Here is a 13,680-nt window from a genome sequence, read left to right as displayed (position 1 = left end):
TCACATTTATGTCGAAAAACTTACTTTTAAACCAAACTTTACGCCAGATGGTCCCGCAATAGTCAGAATCAATCTATTCGTACGCAGTATTATGACGATTAGTGATATTAAAATGGTAAGTCGCACTGCAACGGAGCCAGTAAACTCGATATCGGCACTCGAAATCGATAGATTCTCCCCCCACCACCACCCCCTCGCTCCGATTCTCTTGCTCTGTCTCTTGCTATCTCACTCTGCCTCCTCATCAAGAAATTAGAAAACACGAAAGATGTCTTGGTAGCTCTTGCAACACACACGTACACTGAAAATTACACATAGCCAACACTATTCACTTGTAACACATCCACACACACACTTGTTTTTGCGTTTTGCGTTGACTCGTTCTCTCTAATTCTCTCGATACATAGCTACCATATATATAATGCGTATATACATCCGATGCTAAGTATTTGCGTTTGTTTTTTGCCACATTTTGGCAGTTTGTACCAGTACCTGTCCCTCCTGTTTGTACATTTCAGTTTCCGTTTCCGTTCGTTTCAATAAACAGCGTTCGTTGTGTTTCATTTAAGATAAACAGCAAATAAACCGGCCAAGTTCACCATATACACACCCAAGTTCAAGAAAAGAAGAAAGCGTTGCCTACTTTTCCGGGCCTCCTTTCAATTGGCCTTCTTTGGAATGTGGCTACTCCATTTTCTGAAAATAAAAATTAACTTAAATCTCTTGCCTTATAAATTAGTAATACGTAATCAAAACAAATATGAAACTATTGTAGGAACTTAAACTACTTTAGGCGTTCTTATATTTTTCTTTTTTTTTGTTATTTTATTTTTTAATTGCTGACACACTTTGAAAGCTGAGGTTCAAATATAAATTCTGGGATCCTAAAACATTGACATTTTTTTAAATCTATTACTAATTACTAATAACGAATTACTAATAAAACATATGAAATGAAAGTAAAACAAAGAAATATCGAAATTATATAAATTAAAATTCCCAATAAATATTTCTATAAAATGCCATTAGCTTGTTTGACGTCCCCAAAGTTATATTGATTTTTGAAGTGCCAATTAAATAAGTAAATGGTTATATAACAAATAAAAGGCATTCAAAATGGATAACTGAGAGCAAAATTCATATTTTTTCGAAACGATTTTTACAGTTTAATTAACAATAAAGTTTTGATTTCACTCGCAGTTAATTTCGTTGTTGTCATGTTGACTTTTGCCGCAGCAATGACATCATTAATAATGTAAAGGCAGCATAAATATTTAAAAATAGCTTGAACACAATCACAGCCACATACTTATAGTCCTGAATCACAACGACTGCGAATGACCATTAAAAACGACACATAAGCTTGTAAATATATACTCCATATATTTGCCAGTTCGATAAATATTAACTATTAAGGCATATCAATTAGCACAAGCCACGTTGCCCTTCGGCATTTGGAAGCAATTCACACAGATTCCGTTGTATTTTGTTCATACCACACATACGTACAAACCCCCCCAGCTCACCACCCCCTAAAAGCCACCCTCGAAGGTCACAAAAACAACTCATAGACAAACAACGCAACTTTAGTAACGTACATAAATTCTAGCTTAACTTAGGTATATAAAAAACGCAAACAAAACGAAACAAAAATCGAGAAGAAAATATTCTTTGACTTAGCTTAGCTTTGTAAGCAAAACTGGAAGCGAACTTGCTTAGCAACTTTTGTATCCTAGCAAGTAAGCAAAAGCAAAAAGGAAAAGCTAAAGGAAAACAACAACCGGGAGGATGGCTATAAAATAAAACTTTATTACAGAGAGAGAGCGGCATAAAGGCATAAGGACTGCCTCTGCCAAATATGGGGGAGGTGCCCTTCGCCTCCTCCCCCTCCGATGGTCATTTTAAGTTTGTTTTTGGGGGTTGAACCCTGCGGCAGCTGTTAAAATTTGTAGTATATTACATTGAAAGTATTGTGCAAAACGGTGAATCTGTCTATCTATCATGTATCGCCAGCAGATGGACCAGCTGTCGTTTTCGTCAACATATATATTAGGAGTATATCGAAAATCGATGATGTAACCATGGTAAGTCGGCGCCTCCGCAAACTATCAAATCCAAATTCAAAACACCCGATAGTAAATCAGACCCCCCGAACCCCTGACCGCAAGTGGATGCTCAAGTCGTAACCCCAACCGTTGACCCTTCTCTGTGATAGGCACTCTGTTCTGAGATCTGTGTTCCGCTCCTCCACTCGCAATCTCGTATTACTGCTGTTAGGCGTCGGGAAAGCAACCAAGACACTCGAAATGATACAAAACTATATGTATAAACATGGAAATTATTATATATGCTAACGTACTATACTTTATCTGATATTGGTATCTATAATACATAACACTTTGTTTGACTATCGATGTGATTTGATTTCGTACCTGAGTTATATGTTTTGTATACGATTTGCCTTTGTTTTGGGTTCTTAGAAAACGAAAGCGAAATTGCCTAATTGGTTCGTTTTTAAGTTGACAATTGCATTTTTAAAATTAGATTTGCATTGGTAAATCGAATTAACTCACTGCATTTAACTTTTATTTTTCTCATATCAACAATTTGTAAAATAAACCATTCAGTTTGCTGTTTTGTAGTCAAAATCAAAGATATACAAAACATTGTGAAAAAATGTCTTTTTGGATCTCTTTCCCACACAGTCTCTATCTGTCATTCTCTCACCGTCTATCGCCTCTAACCCCTTCTTTCCAAACATAAAATAATCCAACTTAGATTGATTTTCCTACTCTATCTCTCTCTTTACCTTTCTGTATAAATTTATGAATTTCTCCTAATAATTATTATAAATTAACTAATAAACCTCATATCGAAATATTTATAACTGTGATAAGTGGTGCAAGCCATCTATTTAGCCTCGGTCTAACAATTATTTACAAATTTATTTTTAATTACGCCATTTGCTTATTAACAAAACCTATCTGTGAAATGAACAATGTTGTTTAATTTATGCTACTCTATGTACTTAGTGAAATAATAAATTCAATTGTGAACTGTTCATTTTTATCGTGTGCTTTGTATGTGTGTGTCCCCAACCATTGTTTTCCCAGCCCACCTCCCAAAAAAAAAAAGAAAAAAACAATTTAATATTCAGCCCAATGAAAATTCGTTTCAAACAAGTTAATCCATTTGGAAATGGTCATTTTACTTTACGCCCTTCAACAAAAACAACGCTAACAACAAAAATTCTACGATGAGTTTAGATTTGGAAGCAAAATTTAATAAATCCGTTCCAGTCAACAAGAGGAAAACTAATTGAAAATGTGTGGCATGCATTTTTTAAAAATATTTGTATATAAATATTACACAGAAAAATCGAGAAATAAATAAATCCCATTGGCACAATAACCAAATACATTTTTAGAACTTAATTGAGACAAAAATAAATATTGAACAGAACAAACTGAAACTAAAAACCAATTTCATTCTTCAATGAGATCCATGCAGACATTTTTCTCTATACATTCGATTTTTCAATTCGTGTTTCGTATTTATATTACTTTTTTTTGGTTATTTATGTAAAAACATACATTTCGTTCACACATAAAATTCATCAAAAATATAGTATTTAAGCCAGCGTACGCTATGTTAGTTAGCTAGTAAGTGCAACTAGGCTAAGGACAGTTCGACGTGAGGAAGGCGGAAGCATGAAAAACAGATAAAAACCAATTTTGATGATTGATTTTAGAAAATACGCCCACCACTGTGCAAGTGAACATGTTCCTGCGCTCCATTTCCAAAATCGACGATTACAAAATGGTGAGTTCCGTTCTGGATCGAGCACAGCAAGAACAAGAACAACACTACTACGACCACTCCGACCACAACTACAGATACAAACGATTAAATCCCAAGTGCTTACTCTCACTTTGCTCTAATTGTGCGTGCGTGTGTGTGTCTACAAAAGTTAATCCAATCCAGTAATTTGGGCCTATAAAATAATTGCATTAATAATACATATCTGTCCTTCAGTGTGTCTGTGTCGGGCGTAAATGGGTGTAAAATACATTACTTTAGCCTACTTGCGACGATTCTTGGGGTCCTGCGTGTGTCAGTGGAATCTGTAAATTTTCTTTGTATCTGCAACTTGTACAACTTAAGCAAGCTAAATATGTTAACAATATCAGTGTACTTGTATCATACAAATATTTATAAATATATTCCCTGTACCGGAAATTGTGTAAAATAACTTAATATTATTTTATGTCCTTTTCTTTATTATTTTCGAACTCAAAGGCAAAACACCTGCTTATAGCTTTGTCTCTCCACCGCCAACCGATGTCACTGCCAGCCAGCCAAGTGAAACTAATCGAAACCACGATGCTATGAACTAAGTTTTAGTTTTAACTTAGGCTAGACTTAAGGCTTAGGTCGGAACCACCTCCGCACGACAAAAACAGACGCCACCACCTCAGCATTAAACCACCATAAACCAACATTCAAACCACAGCCCACACCTACGCCATTCAGTTCTGTTGCGTTCCGTTCCGTTCGGTTTTCTCGATTCCATTTTGTTCTTTCACCTAACTTCATCATTTTAAGCCACCTTGTTCCAGCCAGCTTTGGGCTCAATAAAACCTATTGAAAATGCTTACCACACACCAATAAAAACGAGAGTGTATCAGCTCCATTTAGGGACTAAGACAGGGCTAACTGTAAGTACAAAGCTAAGAGATATCATGCCAGTGCCGACAGGAAGCAACTAAGAAAAAAACAAAAATGGGGAAACCACCATTCACAATCTCCATTTGTCCAGTTCGGTTTCCGCTGTCAGGAAAAACGCTGGTAAAAAGCGGACAGCTCCGACAGCCAGCGGCTGGCACAAAAAACTCACAACACATTTAATTTGCGCCATGTTAAAATGCATAAAAGAAACGAGTCATAAATAAAAAGCAATTATTTGTAATAATTATTCAAATTTATTTGTTTTCACTCTGCTTAATTGGCAAGTGTTTACAATAACACTTCCCCCGTTTCTGGGATTCATTAAATCACGAGAAAAATATCGAACAACATGTTAGTGAACTAACAGTGTTTCCATGCGATTTTAGTTGGATTTGGTTGATATTTTAATTAAAATCCTATTTACTTTTTTTGAGTCCCATCTCTTGTGGAATGGCATGAGTTTTAACGAACTAACTAACCAACTAGTTTTGTAAGCATGCTTGTTAGCGATTTTTCTTAGTTAATTAATGTTTAATGAGGTTCCATTGAGGGCTTAATAATAATCTGACATTTTATATTATTTCACTAACCAGAGGCTTAGCTGATGGAAATCATTAAAAATCTAAACTTAGTTTCCTTTAAGTCATTAAAATACATATTATTTTTGGAAGAAGAAAATACGTTTTAACCACTTCATTTTCCGTAAGTTCTTGAAGCACATTTAAGAACTATTAAGATACTTTTAAGTTAAACTAAACTATGTTTTTCAGCTTTTGTTTGAGAGAAAACAAAGTTTATTCAAAGTTCTTTATGTATGTATAAGACGCCTTGCTTTTCTCCACTCCGCCTGCTCGTTTTGCTTTTTCTTGACGTGCTTTTTGCCTGCTTTTAACCTGCTTGCCCGTTTTGAAGTTTGAGTGTGCAACACGTCGCATGCGGCATTTGGTTGCATTTTGTGCAATATGAAATATTTATTAGCCATGACAAAATACTTGTATACCATCAACCCGAACAATGCCGAGTACATTCTAAGCCAGCAGAAACCCAAGCCAAACGACAGTTAACCACCATACTCTCAATATATACCTATATATACGAATATCAATATATACCACTCAGTTATACAAATACCAGCTACTTCGCCTCGCCTTGCTCGCTCTTTCATATTCCAACAAAAACAATCTTTGCAAACGTAAAGCCAAAGCCCCGTCCAAAACCAAAAATCGAATTCAATTAAATAAATCGAACTGCAAGCCACCCCCCATTGAAAAGTCCTCTTAACACACAATCTAAAAATAAAAAAAAAAATTGAGAAAGAAAGAAAACTTGAAAGAAACTCCCTTTTCAATTCGACAAAGCGAAATTTGCATTGTAGTTGAGATTGAATTCCCCCAAAAAGCCCCAATTTACTTCGTCTACTAATGAGAATTTTCCTCTGGCCACCCAACCATCGCCCACTCACCACCCGCCGCCCACCGACTTCGACGTCCACAGGAGTACAGTGTGCAGTTAACCTTCCGTGAACAGTGGACGGATGAACGCCTCAAGTTCGACGATATCCAGGGTTAGTTGAAGTCGATTGGGGGTAGATCTGCGGTAACCTAAATTCCTTTCTCACCCACAGGACGCCTGAAATATCTCACCCTGACGGAGGCGAACCGCGTGTGGATGCCCGATCTTTTCTTCTCGAACGAGAAGGAGGGACACTTCCACAACATCATCATGCCCAATGTGTATATCCGCATCTTCCCCAACGGATCTGTGCTATATAGTATACGTATCTCGCTGACATTGGCCTGTCCAATGAACCTGAAGCTGTACCCGCTGGATAGACAGATCTGCTCACTACGAATGGCCAGCTGTAAGTGACAATTAACAGATAAGTTAGTTATTAGATGCAGGAATAAATGATAGAGTCCTGCATGAGTGCACTTGAATTGACAAACAAGTCAATTTTTTGAAAATAGAGTGAGTGAGTTCAAGTGAGTTAACTTGGATCACTTGTTTCACTTGATCACTCATAAAAAAAAAACAAGTGATACAAGCACAGAATAAAAGTGAGTGGGAGTGATAAAATTACTAAGCAAATTATTTAGGGGATTCGAAATTATTTCATATCTATTTATTTTATATTAAATCACTTGTTTTTCCTTATGAAAAAATCAAATGAAAAAATGTGATCCAAGTTAACTGATTTTAAAAAATTGACTTCCAAGTACACTCATGCAGGACTCTAATAAATGACTTAACAAGAATTTCCAAATAGATAAATCAAGGCTACCCTTTTGGGTAAAAAGTGAAAGAAAATATGGTATTCAAAGAGTGTGCAACCAAATATTTGTTTAGGACCAACATATTCACTAAAATTGTTAGCTTTTGAAAATTGAAACTTAAAATTACCTATACCCACTTCAACGATAAAATGGCTGAAAAGTGGTGGGAGCGCTTGCATACAGGAAGCACTGGTTCGGAACTTAAGCTGCATTGTCTAAAATTAATTACGAGGATATCATGTACGGTGCAGGCTGCACATTAGAATCGATGCCTTTGTCTTCCTATAAGGTGGACTGCAGTCCAGTCGACTGGTTGAATGGGGATTAAGTGAAAGACAATAGGCCAAACTACTTAATTTTAACTAATGATAGGTTCCAGATCCTCCACAGTTCTATTCCTAAAATTGTGGCACACTTTTATATATATAATAGCTCTTTCTATTACCTTATTCAAGAAATTAATCGAATAATTTATCTTCTAGATGGCTGGACCACAGACGACTTGGTCTTCCTGTGGAAGTCGGGCGATCCCGTGCAGGTGGTAAAGAACTTACACCTACCTCGCTTCACACTGGAGAAGTTTCTGACTGATTACTGCAATAGTAAAACCAACACTGGTACGTGCGTTCAGATTGTGTGTGTTTCACAGTGTTCCTTCAGCCGATTTTTGCCACCTATATATATAAAACATAATATTATTAACTATTTTCCTAGTACCTACAATCTTCTCTCGCATATATTCTTACTCGGCTTGTTTCGTTTCCCCGCTGCGTTGCGTACTTTGTTTGCATTTGTAATAAGTGTTCCCTTGAGATTGCATGCCAAGTGGTTTAACTTTAGCTCTAGCCATATCGTAAACGTTGGGTCCCAACTGGAAAATATTATAAACGGACCCATAACCACTTCATTGCACACACATACACCCGCAATTACCCACACCCTGAACCGAACACACACACATATTCATTTATATATAGACGTAGCGAATTTCATAAGATGCCGTTTACACATGCGCCATTTCAATGAGCATATCGTTTTGGGCCGTTATCAATGCCCGAAACGCATAGAACCAACTTTTTACGATGTAATTCGCACACTTGCACACACGTGCGTCCTCCAATATATATATATATAGATACACCCACACCCATACACATCGTTTACCTTGCCGTTTTTTATGAGCACTTTGAAATCTGCGCGCTTTAAGTAAATGTTTACCTTGGCGAACAACTATTCAGCCGAGAGGAAGACGAAGTCGGGGGCATCGAGGGGATTCCCCATCGAATGCGAAACGGAAAATGAAGGCAAAAATGGCAAAAGCCGTACGGAAAGTAAATTAATCGAGGAAATTGTCTGCGACGTTGTTTAAACTTGCACAAAGACGCTGCTGCACCAAAGATGATGATGATGGTATGGCGGCAAGGATGACAAGGATGTGGATGTTGCCACAGCACAGAACAGCAGAGGAAGTGGAAATGGAGGCAAACAAGAGGGCCAGATTTTTCTACAAGTTGGCAAATTGTGTGTCAGCATATTAGGATAGTTTACGGCAGCCAGAGCAAACAGAATCGCGTATTTATCTAGCGGGTAGAGCTCCACCTGAATCAAGCTGAAATCTGCTGACACGAAGTTTGTTTGTTTACCAATTAGCGAATGGAAACGAAAATAGGGCCATCATCCCCATCATCCATCCACAAATAAGTTAGCATGAGCCTGAAATCTTCATCACTCCCGTTAAAAAAAAATTCAGATATCAAATACCAATCTCATTTTTAGCTCAACTATATTTAATCTCAACTAAATATGACTTTTTCCACCTAGACGTTGCGTAGTTGTTGCAATTTAGAACTCTCGCCTTGAACTTAGTTGCTCACATAAAGTTTATTAATTTCATATCTTCTATGAGCGTTGAACGTTGAACGGAATTAAAGAGCGAAGCCAAAGAACTCTAGAAACGAGCTCAAGTGTCCAATGCGAATGCGAATCTCGGCCAAGAGAGAGAGTCATCGCTTGATTGATGATGATGATGGCCAGCTGCAAAGCCAGAGAGCCAGAGCCAGATTCAGACCCAGATTCAAACCCAGACCAAAGACCAAAGACCCAGACCCAAAACCCAGACCAAAGAGCCGAGCAAATAAACCACACACGCGGCAGTGGAATGCAAACAGGGCAAATGAGAGTCCCTGCTCAAACATGCAGACACTGAGAGAAATTCTCCACGAACAGCATACGCTCAACGTACCAAATCAAATCGCCGAAATTGAAAATGGGAAAAACCAAACCAAAAACAAAAATATGAGAATGTAAAATAATAAACAACTTTGTCTTGAAGAGTATGGAACGCTTTGCCAACAAATTAACGGAAATGAAGCACAAGAAAGGGGCGTGGGCCGTCGCCGGGGGGCGGAACGGGGGCCGGGGGCGTGGCAGCTTCCGAGCGGAAGTGAACGGAATGAGAATCAGAACCTACAACAAGAACCAGCACACAAAAGCCGTCGAACTTCATTTCCGTTAAGATTTTTGTTGCAAAAGTCAGAAATTGAATTCATGTTGATACTTTTTGCCTATGATGCAATTTTTCATTTGATTTTATAATTTTCCACTTTCTGTGTGCCACCACCTCCACCTCCCCCCTCCCCCACTGAGTTTTTATTTGTTTTTTTTTTTGTGTTTTTCTGTAAATACATTATGTCTTCTTAAGCCCGCCTACCGCCAAACACCCCACCCCCTCTTTGTAAGATATGTTTTACCCACTTTTTTCTTTTCGGTTTTATTTCCTTTTGTTTCGGAAAACCCACTTTTTGTACATACCCGAAAAGTCTCGACCCGAAAAAATCGTCTGTAAATGTGTTTTAATTTCTTTTCTTGGCAAAATTTCCGAGCAAGACACTTTTTATGTTCCCTCTTTATTGGATGGCATTTATTTGTACCATGTATTGGATATCTCTCTGTGTGTATATACCTACTAAAACTGTGTGTGCGTGAAATTTAAGCAAACGAAAGCCAAGAGCTGCAAAATCGAAAGCCTCTCTTAAGACATCCTCCCGTACATTTTGAGTTTGACACATTTTATATACCTTGTATACTCATAGGTGAATACAGTTGCCTCAAAGTCGATCTACTATTCAAGCGAGAATTCTCATATTACTTAATACAAATTTATATACCATGCTGTATGTTGGTCATTGTATCATGGGTATCATTCTGGCTGGATCAAGGAGCAGTGCCGGCGCGTGTGTCACTGGGTAAGTCCAAGATTTTTAATGAATGTTTGTTATTCCATAAATTTTACATTACTTAAATCGTATTTTTGAATCGAATTTATAAGAACAAACTATTGATAAACAATTAAGTGGTTAACTAAAAATAAAGATATCCATTAAAAACTTTTTACCACTCATAAAATCACCTTTAGGGAATTCACTTTAAAATGATTAACATAATGTAATTTCCAATGAATACTTTATGAAATTGCCAAGTTATTTCAGTACTGTTATCTGAAGTGATAAAATAATTATATTAAGAACACATTGGTCTTGACTAAACCTATCTTCAATTGTTTCAGATCTATATCTAAAATTTACCCATAGTATTAATGTTAATAATAATAAGATATAAATAAATATTTAGGAAGAGTAGACTTTGATAAGAACTAATCTCATATATCGAGTGATATATATATAACTTTGTTTTAGGGACTTGACCCTTCGTAGCTCACACCCCTACCCAACTCTTTTTGCAGGTGTCACCACCCTACTGACCATGGCCACCCAGACGTCGGGCATCAACGCCTCCCTGCCGCCCGTTTCCTATACGAAGGCCATCGATGTGTGGACAGGCGTGTGTCTGACGTTCGTGTTCGGGGCCCTGCTCGAGTTCGCCCTGGTGAACTATGCATCCCGTTCAGGTTCGAATAAAGCTAGTAATTGAAATTTTATATGCTTCTTAACCACATATAAATGTTAATTAATCGATGGTGTTTATCTTTTTTCTGTTGTTTTATTGTACTGAGTGATAACGAATATACGTACATATCTATATAGTAGCCATATATAAATGTCTACGCATACTGTACATACAACAACGAAACTCTGAACAACGCCACACTCAATATCACACACACACTCTCGAGTACTCACTGTGGACCGTTATATCAGAACACTCACACACGCAGGACCGGCGTGGCACACAACAACCAGAACAACCAGAACCTGTTTCGGGCTATATCGATCTATATATCCATATAGACGTACCCCCAACGTACCTATCTATATGTCTCTTAAGCGAAAGCCCAACGATTTAGTAGTAGTGTTCTTTAACCGATTTGTTACCTTATTTACTTTTCACTTTGATATCTAACCACTAAATGGGTCCATCGTGTGTATCAAACTAATCCAACTTTTTGTTTTACTCTCTTATTTCATTGTGCGCCCACCATTCATCGACATGCATACGAACACACCACCCACTCACACCCACACACTGACATGCACTATCCACACAAAAACCAACCAATACGAACTACCCCACGAACTTTAAAACGCGTTTGAAAAAACCAAAAAATTGTAAACAAATTGGTCGAATTTCCTTTTGAATTACTACGAATTCTGTTCGGTTCCTTGCTGTTGTAAAACATTGCTTGTAAATAACTACAAACTGTGTGTGTATCCACCGATCTGTGTGGTAATCGAACTATGTTTTGCGTACCCCCTGACCCCATCGATATATTTGCACTCGAATAATTTTTTTTTTTTGTTTTTATTTCCCATTTTTCCGTTTAACATTTCGAATTGTTTGACGTTTTCTGTATGTGTGACTCTCTCTCTGTCTTTCTCTTTCTGACTGTCTCTATCTCTGTCTCGCCTAAACTCTATCGCTGTCTAACTGTAAACTGTATTAACCGTGTTTAACTGTCTAACTAAACTAACACACCCAATAAAACCTGTAAAAAATTCAAAAACCAAAACAAAATTAACACCAAATCACCCAACTGCCGTGGAACAAATAAATTCTTGTCAAACATCTTCCATCACATGCAACATATATCTATGATATATACGGATCGGGCCGCAGACATGCATAAGGAGAATATGAAAAAGAAGCGCCGCGATCTGGAGCAGGCCAGTTTAGATGCCGCTTCAGATCTGCTCGATACAGATAGCAATGCAACGTTCGCAATGGTACTTACCTCTTGATATATCTCTTTAAAATCCAAAAACAGCTTATGGTTTTATGGGGGGTCTTAGCTGAGGGTGGGAAGATAGTTCTTTATCAGCCTCACTCTCTCTTTTTTATTTTGACCTTTGAGCTGTCTTTGAACAGGGGAACCTTAACAGCTCGTTTTGGTTTTTAAAACAATATACAAACCATAATTGGCTAAAACAAAATTGTTATGATAAAACTATTAAAACAACTATTTCCTTTTATATTTGCCTCTTTTTTATTACCACAAAAAAACAAAACCCAACCAAAAACAAATGCAAAATTCAACAACTTTTTTCAAACGTGCTCATCCCAACTACAACTACAACTACAATAACAACAACAACCAAAAACCACCCCAACATCAACAACCAACCACAAATAAACTGAAAATAAAACCTGAAAATGCAAAAAAAAAACCTGAAACAACCTTCCACCAACCAACCAACCATCACCGAACATCGCTGGCAACCAAAACAAACCACTCGACCGGAATTGAATTGAAAAATTGCGACGAAATTAAATCAAATTACGCACATGCCAATGCACTTTGCCCCACCCCGATTCACCGATCCATCGAACAATCGAATCACCAAACAAAACCGAAACCGAACCACCCAACTCAACTCAACTCAACCACCTGCGACCCTCATTTACATCCGACTACAATCGCAACTTTCATGTCAAACGGCGTCGCAATTTGCGCGCGGTGGTGGCCAACAGAAACCGCTAGTTCGCCATCCCGGCGATCCTTTGGCCCTCGAGAAGCGGCTCCAGTGCGAGGTGCACATGCAGGCCCCGAAGCGACCCAACTGCTGCAAGACCTGGCTGTCCAAGTTCCCAACAAGGTAACGCAAGGGATTCCAAATCCCGAACCACTCGATCCTACCATGTAGCGACCTCGTTTAGTTCCATATGTGTTCCGTAGTAGTTGATGGATTTACTTTTTGATGTTGTGAACATGTACTATTCTACTCTTTATATCTCTTTCACTAACTCTTGTTGACTTTTTGCTATCACATAACTCTACAGTCATTGAAAAAACCTGTGAAAGATACCGAAACGAATAACCAAAGAATACCAAACCCGATATCTGCCGCTTGCTTGCCGTTCGTTCGATTCTGTTTGCCCGCTGTCTCTTTTGTTGCCAAATCAAATAACAATAATGAAAATGAAACTGAAAATGAGTAAAATGACGTGGTTTAATTGCTTGCCGAACTCCGAGCCGAGTACTCGTAAATGTGAAATATGAAACTGAATTTCTATATGTTTTTAATTGAGTTGATTCGTGTTGAAATTGAACCCCGTGCGTCGAGCAGCCGCTCGATGGATTATGCTTTGCCTTTCAGTCATTTTGAGTGTGATTTGTTTGTTTTAAAATACGTAACTATTTAGTTGTAGACCTTGAGATTCGATTTGCCCGAATAGACCCAAGTAATAGTTGTCCCGGCATCCTGGACCCACCGATGATGCTAGC

The 13,680-nt window shown here is 37.9% G+C and overlaps 1 protein-coding gene across 14 annotated transcripts in view; it reads left to right on the top strand.

Annotated features, from left to right (window-relative positions):
* The window catches only part of GluClalpha (glycine receptor alpha 1), a 37,953-nt gene that overhangs the window by 20,260 nt on the left and 4,013 nt on the right, over window positions 1-13,680 (top strand). For 2 of the 14 annotated variants that reach the window (XM_070216447.1, XM_070216445.1), the window contains exons 4-11: window positions 3,752-3,822; window positions 6,223-6,292; window positions 6,353-6,589; window positions 7,484-7,618; window positions 10,094-10,246; window positions 10,744-10,908; window positions 12,075-12,181; window positions 12,927-13,051. In XM_070216447.1, the coding sequence (XP_070072548.1) occupies window positions 3,752-3,822; window positions 6,223-6,292; window positions 6,353-6,589; window positions 7,484-7,618; window positions 10,094-10,246; window positions 10,744-10,908; window positions 12,075-12,181; window positions 12,927-13,051 (1,063 nt within the window). Of the gene's footprint in view, window positions 1-47; window positions 116-2,013; window positions 2,085-3,751; window positions 3,823-6,222; window positions 6,293-6,352; window positions 6,590-7,483; window positions 7,619-10,093; window positions 10,247-10,743; window positions 10,976-12,074; window positions 12,182-12,926; window positions 13,052-13,680 lie in introns of those variants that run through there. The other 12 variants (XM_070216448.1, XM_070216446.1, XM_017151788.3 and 9 more) reach the window with 8 other exon arrangements.

The sequence above is a fragment of the Drosophila takahashii genome, chromosome 3R (assembly GCF_030179915.1).
Source record: "Drosophila takahashii strain IR98-3 E-12201 chromosome 3R, DtakHiC1v2, whole genome shotgun sequence".
NCBI lineage: Eukaryota > Metazoa > Arthropoda > Insecta > Diptera > Drosophilidae > Drosophila > Drosophila takahashii.
The sequence above is the reverse complement of the archived record's forward strand: the minus strand, read 5'-3'. Positions and strand labels throughout refer to the sequence as shown.